The 12,279-nt window shown below is 43.1% G+C and overlaps 1 protein-coding gene across 1 annotated transcript; it reads right to left on the reverse strand.

The window, feature by feature from the left end:
• Positions 1 to 6,751: 6,751 nt before the first annotated feature.
• Positions 6,752 to 11,972, reverse strand: LOC121570792 (opioid growth factor receptor-like protein 1). The gene is made up of 7 exons (XM_041882207.1): positions 11,473 to 11,972; positions 10,248 to 10,337; positions 10,005 to 10,083; positions 9,616 to 9,693; positions 8,871 to 8,938; positions 8,563 to 8,708; positions 6,752 to 8,439 (listed from the first exon to the last, which is right to left on the reverse strand). Exons 1-7 carry the CDS (start codon positions 11,653 to 11,655, stop codon positions 7,932 to 7,934), a joined length of 1,152 nt encoding a protein of 383 aa, XP_041738141.1. The 5' UTR covers positions 11,656 to 11,972; the 3' UTR covers positions 6,752 to 7,931.
• Positions 11,973 to 12,279: the final 307 nt, after the last annotated feature.

Consider the following 12,279-nt stretch of genomic DNA (forward strand, 5'->3'; position numbering starts at 1 on the left):
AAATCAATTTATAACATTTTTGACATGTGTTTTCTGGATTGTTTTGTTGTTATTCTGTCTCTCACTGTTCAAATAAACCGACCATTAAAATTATAGCCTGATCATTTCTTTGTCAGTGGGCAAACGTACAAAATCAGCAGGGGATCAAATACTTTTTTCCCTCACTGTACTTCCAAAGTTGTGGCAAAATGGCTTAAGGACAACAGTCAAGGTATTGGAGTGGCCATCACAAAGCCCTGACCTCAATCCAATAGAAAATGTGTGGGCAGAACTGAAAAAGCGTGTGCGAGCAAGGAGGCCTACAAACCTGACTCAGTTACATCAGCTCTGTCAGGAGGAATGGGCCAAAATTCACCCAATTTATTGTGGGAAGCTTGTGGAAGTCTACCCGAAACGTTTGATCCAAGTTAAACAATTTAAAGGCAATGCTACCAAATACTAATTGAGTGTATGTAAACTTCTGACCCACTGGGTAATGTGATGAAATAAATAAAAGCTGAAATAAATCACTCTCTACTATTATTCTGATATTTCACATTCTTAAAATAAAGTGGTGATCCTAACTGACCTAAGACAGGCAACTTTTACAAGGATTAAATGTCAGGAATTGTGAAAAACTGAGTTTAAATGTATTTTGCTAAGGTGTATGTAAACTTCCGACTTTAACTGTACATATGACCTCAATTACCTCGACTAACCTGTACCCTCGCACATTTCCTCGGTACTGGGACCCCCTGTATATAGCTTCGTTATTGTATAGTATTATTTTAATTTATTTTATTTTATTTTTATTCAGCAAATATTTTCTTACTCTGCATTGTTGGTTAAGGGCTTGTAAGTAAGCATTTCATGATAAGGTAAATAAATATTTGATTTGAAAAAGCTTTGGAGCACCTTAAATACAATTTTGGCCAAAAGGCAAATTCGGCTCCATCATTCATTGAATCAGATGGCTCATTCATCACAAAACCCACTAATATTGCCAACTTTAATTATTTTTTCATTGGCAAGGTTAGCAAACTCAGGCATGACATGACAACAACAAAATCTGAACCTACACATCCATGCAAATTATGAAAGACAGTGCATTGTCATTTTGAATTCTGTAAAGTGAGTGTGGAAGAGGTGAAAAAACTATTGTTGTCTATCAACAATGACAAGCTACCTGGGTCTGACAACATGGATTTAAAATTACTGAGGATGATAGCGGACGATATTGCCAGTTTATTTGCCATCTCTTCAATCTAAGCCTACAGGAAAATGTGTGCCCTCAGGCCTGGAGGGAAGCAAAAGTCATTCCGCTACCAAGAATAGCAAAGCACCCTTTACTGACTCAAACAGCAGACCAATCAGCCTGTTACCAACCCTTGGTATACTTTTGGAAAAAAATATGTCTGACCAGATACAATGTTATTTCACAGTAAACAAATTAACAACAGATTTTCAGCACGCTTATAGGGAAGGGCATTCAACATGTAGGCCACTTACAGAAATGACTGATGATTGGCTGAGATTGTGGGAGCTGTTTTGTTAGACTTCAGTGCATTTTTTGATATTATCGATCATAATCTGCTGCTGGAAAAGCTTGTGTTGTCACGGATCCTCCTGGTACTGTTGCTCATTCCGTTCACCAGCTCCAGAGGTCTACGTCACCGGCCTTCTAGGCGTCACTGACCTGGTTCATTACCACCAACCCCGGACTGTCTTGTCTCATTACGCACACCTGGTTCCCGTTCCCCCTGATTAGTATGGTTATATATGTGCCCTCTTTTCCCCATTGTCCTTGTCGATTATTGTCCCATGTCCGTTGGTCTCGTGAGTATAATGTATTACAGTTTACATGCAGAGTAATTGTGCACTTGTTATTACAGGTCTCGTCCCGTGTATTATTTAGAGGTTTACACCTCGCTCTTTTGTTTGGGTTACATATACATACGTGTTTGTTTTGGGCTTCGTCCATGTCGTTTTCCATGACGTACCTTATTTTGGGTTGAATAATTTTAAAAACGATTACGTATTCCTGCGCCTGTCTTCTATCAGTATACAACATGACAGTGTTATGGCTTTACATCCCCTGCTATATTGTGGCTCGAGAGTTACCTGTCTAACAGAACACAGAGGGTGTTCTTTCATGGAAGCCTCCAACATAATCCAGGTAGTCAGGCATTCCCCAGGGCAGCTGTCTAGGCCCCTTACTTTTTTCAATCTTTACTAATGACGTGCTACTGGCTCTGAGTAAAGCCTGTGTGTCTCTGTATGCTGATGTATCAACACTATACACGTCAGCTACTACAGCAAGTGAAATCACTTCAACACTTAACAAAGCGCTGCAGTCAGTTTCAGAATGGGTGGCAAGAAATACAGTGGGGGAAAAAAGTATTTAGTCAGCCACCAATTGTGCAAGTTCTCCCACTTAAAAGATGAGAGAGGCCTGTCATTTTCATCATAGGTACACGTCAACTATGACAGACAAAATGAGAAAAAAAATCCAGAAAATCACATTGTAGGATTTTTTATGAATTTATTTGCAAATTATGGTGGAAAATAAGTATTTGGTCAATAACAAAAGTTTCTCAATACTTTGTTATATACCCTTTGTTGGCAATGACACAGGTCAAACGTTTTCTGTAAGTCTTCACAAGGTTTTCACACACTGTTGCTGGTATTTTGGCCCATTCCTCCATGCAGATCTCCTCTAGAGCAGTGATGTTTTGGGGCTGTCGCTGGGCAACATAGACTTTCAACTCCCTCCAAAGATTTTCTATGGGATTGAGATGTGGAGACTGGCTAGGCCACTCCAGGACCTTGAAATGCTTCTTACGAAGCCACTCCTTCGTTGCCCGGGCGGTGTGTTTGGGATCATTGTCATGCTGAAAGACCCAGCCACGTTTCATCTTCAATGCCCTTGCTGATGGAAGGAGGTTTTCACTCAAAATCTCACGATACATGGCCCCATTCATTCTTTCCTTAACACGGATCAGTCGTCCTGGTCCCTTTGCAGAAAAACAGCCCCAAAGCATGATGTTTCCACCCCCATGCTTCACAGTAGGTATGCTGTTCTTTGGATGCAACTCAGCATTCTTTGTCCTCCAAACAGGAGGAGTTGAGTTTTTACCAAAAAGTTATATTTTGGTTTCATCTGACCATATGACATTCTCCCAATCCTCTTCTGGATCATCCAAATGCACTCTAGCAAACTTCAGACGGGCCTGGACATGTACTGGCTTAAGCAGGGGGACACGTCTGGCACTGCAGGATTTGAGTCCCTGGCGGCGTAGTGTGTTACTGATGGTAGGCTTTGTTACTTTGGTCCCAGCTCTCTGCAGGTCATTCACTAGGTCCCCCCGTGTGGTTCTGGGATTTTTGCTCACCATTCTTGTGATCATTTTGACCCCACGGGGTGAGATCTTGCGTGGAGCCCCAGATCGAGGGAGATTATCAGTGGTCTTGTATGTCTTCCATTTCCAAATAATTGCTCCCACAGTTGATTTATTCAAACCAAGCTGCTTACCTATTTCAGATTCAGTCTTCCCAGCCTGGTGCAGGTCTACAATTTTGTTTCTGGTGTCCTTTGACAGCTCTTTGGTCTTGGCCATAGTGGAGTTTGGAGTGTGACTGTTTGAGGTTGTGGACAGGTGTCTTTTATACTGATAACAAGTTCAAACAGGTGCCATTAATACAGGTAACGAGTGGAGGACAGAGGAGCCTCTTAAAGAAGAAGTTACAGGTCTGTGAGAGCCAGAAATCTTGCTTGTTTGTAGGTGACCAAATACTTATTTTCCACCATAATTTGCAAATAAATTAATTAAAAATCCTACAATGTGATTTTCTGGATTTTTTTCTTCTCAATTTGTCTGTCATAGTTGACGTGTACCTATGATGAAAATTACAGGCCTCTCTCATCTTTTTAAGTGGGAGAACTTGCACAATTGGTGGCTGACTAAATACTTTTTTCCCCACTGTAATTTAGTCCTAAATATCTAAAAAAACTAAAAGCCTTGTATTTGGGACAAATAATTTACTAAACCCTAAACCTCAACTAAATCTTGTAATGAAGATTTTTGAAATTGAGCAAGTTGAGGAGACTGAACTGCTTGGAGTAACCCTGGTTTGTAAACTGTCATGGTCAAAACATATTGATGCAACAGTAGCTAAGATGGGGAGAGGTCTGTCCATAATAAAGCGCTGCTCTGCCTTCTTAACAACACTATCAACAAGGCAGGTCCTACAGGCTCTAGTTTTGTCTCACCTGGACTACTGTCCAGTCGTGTGGTCAAGTGCCACAAAGAGGGACTTAGGAAAATGACGATTGGCCCAGAACAGGGCAGCACGGCTGGCTCTTAAATGTACATGGAGAGCTAACATTAATAATATGCATGTCAATCTCTCCTGGCTCAAAGTAGAGGAGAGATTGACTTCATCACTACTTGTATTTGTGAGAGGTATTGACATGTTGAATGCACCAAGCTGTCTGTTTACACTACTAGCACACAGCTTGGACACCCATGCATACCCCACAAGACATGCCACCAGAGGTTTCTTTACAGTCCCAAAGTCCAGAACAGACTATGGGAGGCACACAGTCCAACATAGAGCCATGACTACATGGAACTCTGTTCCACATCAAGTAACTCATGCAAGCAGTAAAATTAGATTAAAAAAACAAACATAAAAATACACCTTATGGAACAGCGGGGACTGTGAAGAGACACACACACACAGGCACAGACACATGCATACACAAACACATGATAACATATGCACTATACACACATGTACACATGGATTTTGTGTTGTAGATATGTGGTAGTAGAGTAGTGGCCTGAGGGCACACACTTAATGTGTTGTGAAATGTATTGTAATGTTTTTAAAATTGTGTAACTGCCTTAATTTTGCTGGACCCCAGGAAGAGTAGCTGCTGCCTTGGTAGCAGCTAATGGGGATCCATAATAAATACAATACAACACACGCAACACACACATCTGTGCCATTATCTCAGACATATTGTAACACATGCAGTACACACATACACAAGCTGTGATACTGGTACAGACACAAAACATGCGGTTTTAGGATGAGTGGTTTGCAGTCTGACTGTGTGTATGTGTGTCCGGGTGTGTGTTACAAGATGAAGAGACAATATCCAAAATCTACGAAGACAGCAAGGCTTTACCTTACACAATAAGCCCTAACTCAACAACTATCAACATGGTGGGAAAAAATCAATACATACATTCTCTTAGAAGGCATGATTAGCTGTTGATGACATGACGTGTGTGTATGTGTGTGTGTGTGTGTGTGTGTGTGTTTGTGTGTGTGTGAGAGAGAGAGAAAGATTGCTTCACACATCAGACTGCCAAATCACTCACACATTTTTCTTCTCACCACACACACTTCAATTAACACCAACCTGTGTGTGTTACTTCAGAGTGTTTAAGTTTTCAAATCTCTGCTGTTAACCGAAATTGCCATAACTGGATATCCATGGCACTCTTTGGACTCATCTGTGTGCTACTGGCTATACACTCGCCCTCTGTGGTCTTGTAAACTGCCGTGAGGCAGTCAGGGTCATAGTAGGTCAGGCTCATAGAATGGCTAGAACAGACATATTCTCTCCATCTAATGGTGACAATAGAATTTGCCATTGGTATATGTCGAACAATGAGAAATGTACCTGGTTGGGTTTGTCTGTAGTGTCTTGCCACCAGCGCTCTCTACTCCCATATACTCTCTCTCTTACACACACACACAACATACAAATACATACGCACAAGAAAGTACACATTGTCTTTTCCTTTTGACTTGCCATATTTTAATACAGCAAAAAATGAGTCTCCATACACTTTCTTATACAAATCATAAGAATTGATACAATTTACAAAACACACATATGAAGGGAACCTTTACACATCCAGAGACAAGTCAGTCACAAGGATGACCGCAGACAGAGAGAGAGATGCATCTATACCTGAAACAGAACACTATACTGTGTATATGGAAGTACAAAATGAGGAGTTTCCATAGACTGGATTTACAGTTAGTCCCTCTCCTCATTCCTGTTCCTTGTGCCAATCCTCCCATCCCCTCCCAAACTGCGTCATCTTAGCCCAGATGACAATAGAGGCAGTTAAACAACGAGGGTCTGTAGAGAAACAGAGAGGGAGGAGATTTTTCTTTATCATAATTACCTCTGAAAGATCGGGGGGGAAATTAGGCATTTTAACTGGTCTTCATTGGCACATTATTTCAATACGCCAATGCCAACCAATTGTATGGCTAGAAATAAGGAGACAGAATGAGAGAACAAGAAAGAAAAAGGGAGTTGGATTCAAGCCATCCACTCAGCCTCCTTTAATTGTTGCGGAATAAGTTGTAGATGAAAGGCAGGAAGAGAAAGAGAGAGTGAGAGAGAGAAATCATATAAAACAGATATGCACTGTATACAAAGACGAGATACCCTATTGTGTATGGGTCTAAGGGTGAGGGAAAGAGTGAGTAAATGCGTCTGTATGACTAAAATGGTGTGTATTGGCTTTACTATACATTTTATATTTACATTTTAGTCATTTAGCAGACGCTCTTATCCAGAGCGACTTACAGTTAGTGAATACATATTTTTTTATACTGGCCCCCCGTGGGAATCGAACCCACAACCCTGGCGTTGCAAACGCCATGCTCTATCAACTGAGCTACATCCCTGCCGGCCATTCCCTCCCCTACCCTGGACGACGCTGGGCCAATTGTGCGCCGCCCATGAGTCTCCCGGTCGCGGCCGGCTGCGACAATTGTGCGCCGCCCATGAGTCTCCCGGTCGCGGCCGGCTGTATGTATATACAAATGCTTATTTGTATATACATACACTCAACAGTTATGTATTTTATTTTCCCAATAAAAAAAAAACAGGCATATCACCATCCTGGAGTCGGATCAAATTAAATTCTTGCACATCCTCAATAGAATGGTCCAGGATTCAGGAAATGTGTGCCATTCAAAAACGAGCTATGTCAAGCTGCCGTCAAGTTATTTGCGTGTTATAAGCATACCGGTACACTGAAATGGTCACGTTCTGTTCTTGTGAAAGCAAATTGTAACTTTTCACTAACACCCATCAGGTAACCAAATTCATACATGAAAACACCCTTTAACTTAAACATTGGTAAGTACACACACATCCCTAACGGCACACAATCAACCAGTATAAGATGAATAGAAAAAGAGGCACTTCAGATAGTAGTACACACACTGCCTAGCACACACACACTACAGTCTCAACACACACTAATAGCTACAGTATTAATACTTGAGCCCATATTATCAATCACATTATAGTATACCTGAAAAGTTCATATGAGTCTGTGCGTCTGACTAGCTTGGCTGCTCTGAAAGCTACAGAATGCTTTGTGTAGGAAGATGGTATCCGACAGCCAAAGTTTCACCCTTATCGCCAGGCTCAGCAGCCAATAGAAAGATTCGCTCAGGAAGTAACCAGGAAGTAACAGAGATATCTCATATAGGAAGACAGATTGTCAAAGGTGCAAGATTCCACACAGCAGCCACCCTGTCAAGCAGTTGTTCATATCCTATCAGATTGTTTGTTTCATACTTCCAACCAATCAGGCTGCTTGTTGTATACTAAGCCCTACATGTGATCTGCTTGGCTAGAAGGTTCTGTACAATTAGTGGATTGCCAAGTGCAGTCAATCTACACAAAAGGAAGAAAGACATTGTGACAGAGAGAAAACATTGCAAGAGTAGTTTAACGTTAAGGATTGTGCTGCATACTAAACTTAGCTACTACAACTTAGCTACGACTTTTGAGTCCATAAAAACATGGCATGGGCCAGTATTGCTACAATGACCCCCCCACCCACCACCCAATCCATCAAGACACACATACACCACTTCTTCCCAAAACTATTCTCCCTACAGTCCTAGAGTGGAACTGTCTCAATGTACTTGCCCCTGTCCCCCCTACCCCTCTCCATCACCCCCTCCTGGAGGGTTTTGGTGGAGACGGTACAGCCCTTGGTTCCCTTCCCATCTCCTCCTCCACCCCACCCTCCCACTGAGTCCTTCTTCGTAAGTGGACTACAAGCCCTATGGGGGTCTCCTCCTCTCCTCTCCCTCTCTGGGGTGGGTTCTGCCACCCTGCCTCCTGGCCCTGCCTCAGCTCCTCTCCTTCTGGCCGAGGGCCCCCAGAGGAAGGTGTTGGCCGGCTGGTAGTGCTGGCGGGCGTATCGGAGCAGGCTGCGGCGGTGGGAGCGGAGACGGATGGTATAGACATAATACTCCAGGGTGCTGTGCAGCATGTTGGGCAGGGTACCCCGACACAGAGCCTCGTCCAGCAGCAGACGCACCAGGGGGGCCTTGAAGGCCTCAAAGCCCAGCTCACCCAGAGACTTGAGGATGCGCGTGATCCGCAGATAGTTGTGCTGGGACCTGGGGAGAGAGGGAGAGATAGGTTACTCATCACCAAACCAACTCCGCTATAGACCCAGAGAGAAAGTGTGTGTGTGTGTGTGTGTGTGTGTGTGTGAACGTACACCTGTGTGTACCACTCACTCATTGAGGTGCTGAAAGCGTTCTTGCCAGTTGGAAGCTCGGGCGACATTCCCACTCTTATCCAGGAGTTTGATCCCGTAAAAATCCAGCATGAGTGTGTACGCCAGCAGAAATCGCCGCTTGGCCTCCCGAGTGCTTTGGAATTCCTATGGGACACAGCAAAGATCAGCCGGAATTATGAGTAGATCCCACAAAATTCCACATTCCTGTACAACATGATGTACTGACATTTTCAGATCAGTCAAACCACATGGTCAAGTTGCAGTCTAAATGTGTATGTGGTTAAGTGGTCCTGTTACTGTCTTTACCTTGATCTCCTCCTGAGTGAGTTCTTGAGCATAGAAGTTGAGCCCTTGCTCCCTCAGAGGGAAAAGCCGGCAATAAAGAAAGAGAGAGAAGACTGTCAAATAGTGTGGTTAACTCTCTCCCCTTGACTTTTCTATGCATGTCTCCCTGTCCTCTCTTGCCTGTCTTTATTCTCTTGTTCTTCCCCTCTGTCCTCTTTTCCTCTATACACGCATCTCTCTCCCAATGCTGTCTCTTATTAAGTCAATGCAATGAGTGACAGCCACCCGTCTGCACACGCTCACTGCTGCTTAGACACCCACTAATTGATATTATGCTAATGAACTGCTCTGTCAGAACAGAGAGAACGAGAGAAAGCGAGAGATAACAAGGTTGGCACTGCAGGGAGTAAGTGAGATTGGCAGGATATGTGAATCCCAGTGGTGTGACTATGTTTTTTCTCCTGGTGTTATGTTGGTCTCTAAGTTTTGTAGGTCTGTGTCAGAGTAAGAATTGACTGTACTTTGCTGTTCTCTTTTCTGCTTTCTGCTCCTGCAAATAAGGGTGAGATACATTTCTATAAATACTATTTGAAATCATATCAAATACTTAATCTGTGCTTGATTGGTCCCAAAACTCTGGCACTCCTGGCAGCAACAGCTCAAAGTATTTGAAAGATTTCAAATAGTATTTGAACCCAGGTCTGATACGTGACACACACACGCACACACACACACACATCCATAGTACCTCGAAGGGCATCTTACCACTGTATGTAGGTGTGATTGTGCTCCAGTTTGTCATAATTCCCTCTCCATTTGGTCAGGATCTCCTCAATGAAGATACCTACATTGGGATTCAGGTCAATCACATAAATTATACAAGAAAACACACATGCCCTGTTTGGGTTCAGCTTAAAATATGTGTGTTTGTTTGTGTGTGTGTGTGTGTCTGTGTGTCTGCAGGCTAGTGTTTAAACAGTAGATCAGCTCTTAATCCTCTGGACTCCTCTGTTCAAACATGACCCAAGGCCAATCAAAACTCTAAGCCCTGAGCCAGTATCACTCTGCTGTGTGTCCGATGGGTGTGTGTTGCTATTTGTCTCTGTGTAGTGTGTGTGTGTGTGTGTGTGTGTGTGTGTGTGTGTGTGTACTGACCGTCTGGTATTAGAGGGATCTTGTTCAGGTAGAAGCGGAGGTTGCGGTAGTCATTAGGTAGCCGGGGAGCCTTGTTGTTCTAGGGAGGGAGAGGAGGAGGAGGAAGAGTCAGGAAGAATCAAGTTAGTGTGTGTGTGTGTGTGTGTGTGTGTGTGTGTGTGTGTGTGTGTGTGTGTGTGTGTGTGTGTGTGTGTGTGTGTGTGTGTGTGTGTGTGTGTGTGTGCGTGCGCGTGCGTTTCGTACCGGGTAGCTGTGGCGATATTTGTAAAGATCCTTTGCAGCATAAAAACTCCTCTTCATCTTGGTGCTGGACTTCGAGTCAGAGTCAGAGAGCTATGAGAGAAAGAGGGAGAGGAAAGAAGATAGTGAATGAACACTGACTGAAATAGATAGCAACAATGATATCAACAGCGCGGGTGTGGTGTTAAAAGGTTTCTTCTCAGATAATTGCTGAGTGACACACAAACCCATAACAACATAGCAGATGTCTGGGTTGAGTGAGTTCGTAACTGAACTGGAATTATCTATTTTTGGTGTGGGTAGAATAATAATCTACCAATTTCTTCCCCATGAAAGCAATTTGAACGTTATGGAGGCTTCCAATGCACTCACAGTCAGGAATACATGAAGAAAATGCACCATATAAAGGCATAACAAGGTATTATAAAGGCAATTGACTCATTACAAAAAAATATTGTTGTTTATCTCTTTTATCCTTATGAACATGGATGCATCCCATCAAAGTTGTAGGGTTGTTGCCATTTTTCATTTTTCAGAAAAAAAAATAAGAAAAAAAATACAAAGCCTAAAGGCCTATACTTGAAAACAGCAAATATTTGGGGGAATGTGCATACTGTGACATTGCCCCAAAACAAAGGAAGGAAGATGTGCTCCCCTATTAGACCCCATTCTATTTTATCTATTAAAAAAATTAGGTCACCTTTATCAGGTCACTGTCTCACTTGCATGCAACACTAACCTACTCTCACTCCGCGTGTTCACGCAGGACATTGAGGACACGAACCGAGGACATAAAACAAGACAGCAATGTACAACCTTTTGGTGAGAACTGAACGATATAGAATTATGCGCTATTAGATACAATAAATCCACTTGTGGCAATGCATACCACCACATCAATTGGATATCTTGCAATGATATTGGACGTAGCCTAGACATGGCAACAAGATATGCGTTGAGGACAATTACTTTGGGACATAGGCCTAAACTAGGCTAGTAGCCTACATACAATCCTGATTTTGGTTTCCCAAACAAACAAAAAAATTACATTATAGCCTGCGATGTTGACATCTTCAGCGAGTCGGCTATGCAGCTGTGCTATTTCCATTTTCTAATTTAGCCCATTGCAGTCTGCTCTTCTTCCTATTTTTTTTTATGTGTGGTTGCTATAGATAGCTGTTGTGTTGTTGCGTTTCTGTGTGTGCCAGTTTGTTGGTAGCCTATTTACCTTCGGGGACATGTCCGCCTGTTCGCCGCATCTCCCTGTCTCGAACCGGCTGACACACTCCGATATCCCGCTGTCCTCATCACCCGGCTGCTCGTCGCTTTCCGAGTCTGACTCCCATGTCGAGTCACATTCCTCCACAGTTCTCGGCTCCTTGTAGCGCAAACTGCCCATCAGATTTCCCATTTAACCCACCTACACCGAGTCGCGCCGTCCTCTGTGTCCTTCTAGCCTACATATTTTGCCGTACAGTCGGCCTGCTGCGCCACCGTTAGCGTGTGGCTTTTAAATGGCAGGCTGAGGAAAATTCCAATCCAGACTTCCCAGTACACGGTGAACACACCCCTAAATGCGCGGCGCGTGCCTAGGAAAGCGGTCACAGCATCAGGACCAAAGATGACCACGTGCTCCGCGACACAGGGACAGGGGTTAACTAGTGTCACATCTGAGATCCTCAACGTCAGAAAGAGAACAAATAATAATTCTCCCTTTCTGTCACTAGCTAGGTTTCTATCCAATTGGCGACCGATTTTCATGGGATTCCTCTAGAATCCGCATTAGAAAATATGCGCATTTTCCCACCAGTGGTGTGTTTCCACAAAAAAAAACTCTACAGATAGCTTTGTCACAAAAACTGTTGCGTTAAATAACAAATGTGCCTACTCTGGTCTTGGCAGGTGTGCTCTAGCCAACAGATAGCAGATACAGTGGGGGTAGGCTGTGCGGGTATAGTCTACACTACCGGTCAAAAGTTTTAGAACACCTACTCATTCAAGGGTTTTTCTTTATTTTTACTTTTTTCTACATTGT

The sequence above is a fragment of the Coregonus clupeaformis genome, chromosome 1, assembly GCF_020615455.1.
Source record: "Coregonus clupeaformis isolate EN_2021a chromosome 1, ASM2061545v1, whole genome shotgun sequence".
Taxonomy (NCBI): Eukaryota; Metazoa; Chordata; class Actinopteri; order Salmoniformes; family Salmonidae; genus Coregonus; species Coregonus clupeaformis.

Bases quoted from the DNA above. Each gene is read 5' to 3' on its own strand.
- LOC121570792 (XM_041882207.1), bottom strand. From the start codon at position 11,655: ATGGGAAATCTGATGGGCAGTTTGCGCTACAAGGAGCCGAGAACTGTG. The intron at 10,338-11,472 runs GTAAATAGGCTA...TTTCTCTCATAG, and splicing joins AGGCGGACATGTCCCCGAAG to CTCTCTGACTCTGACTCGAA. The intron at 8,709-8,870 runs GTAAAGACAGTA...TGTGTCCCATAG, and splicing joins TCACTCAGGAGGAGATCAAG to GAATTCCAAAGCACTCGGGA.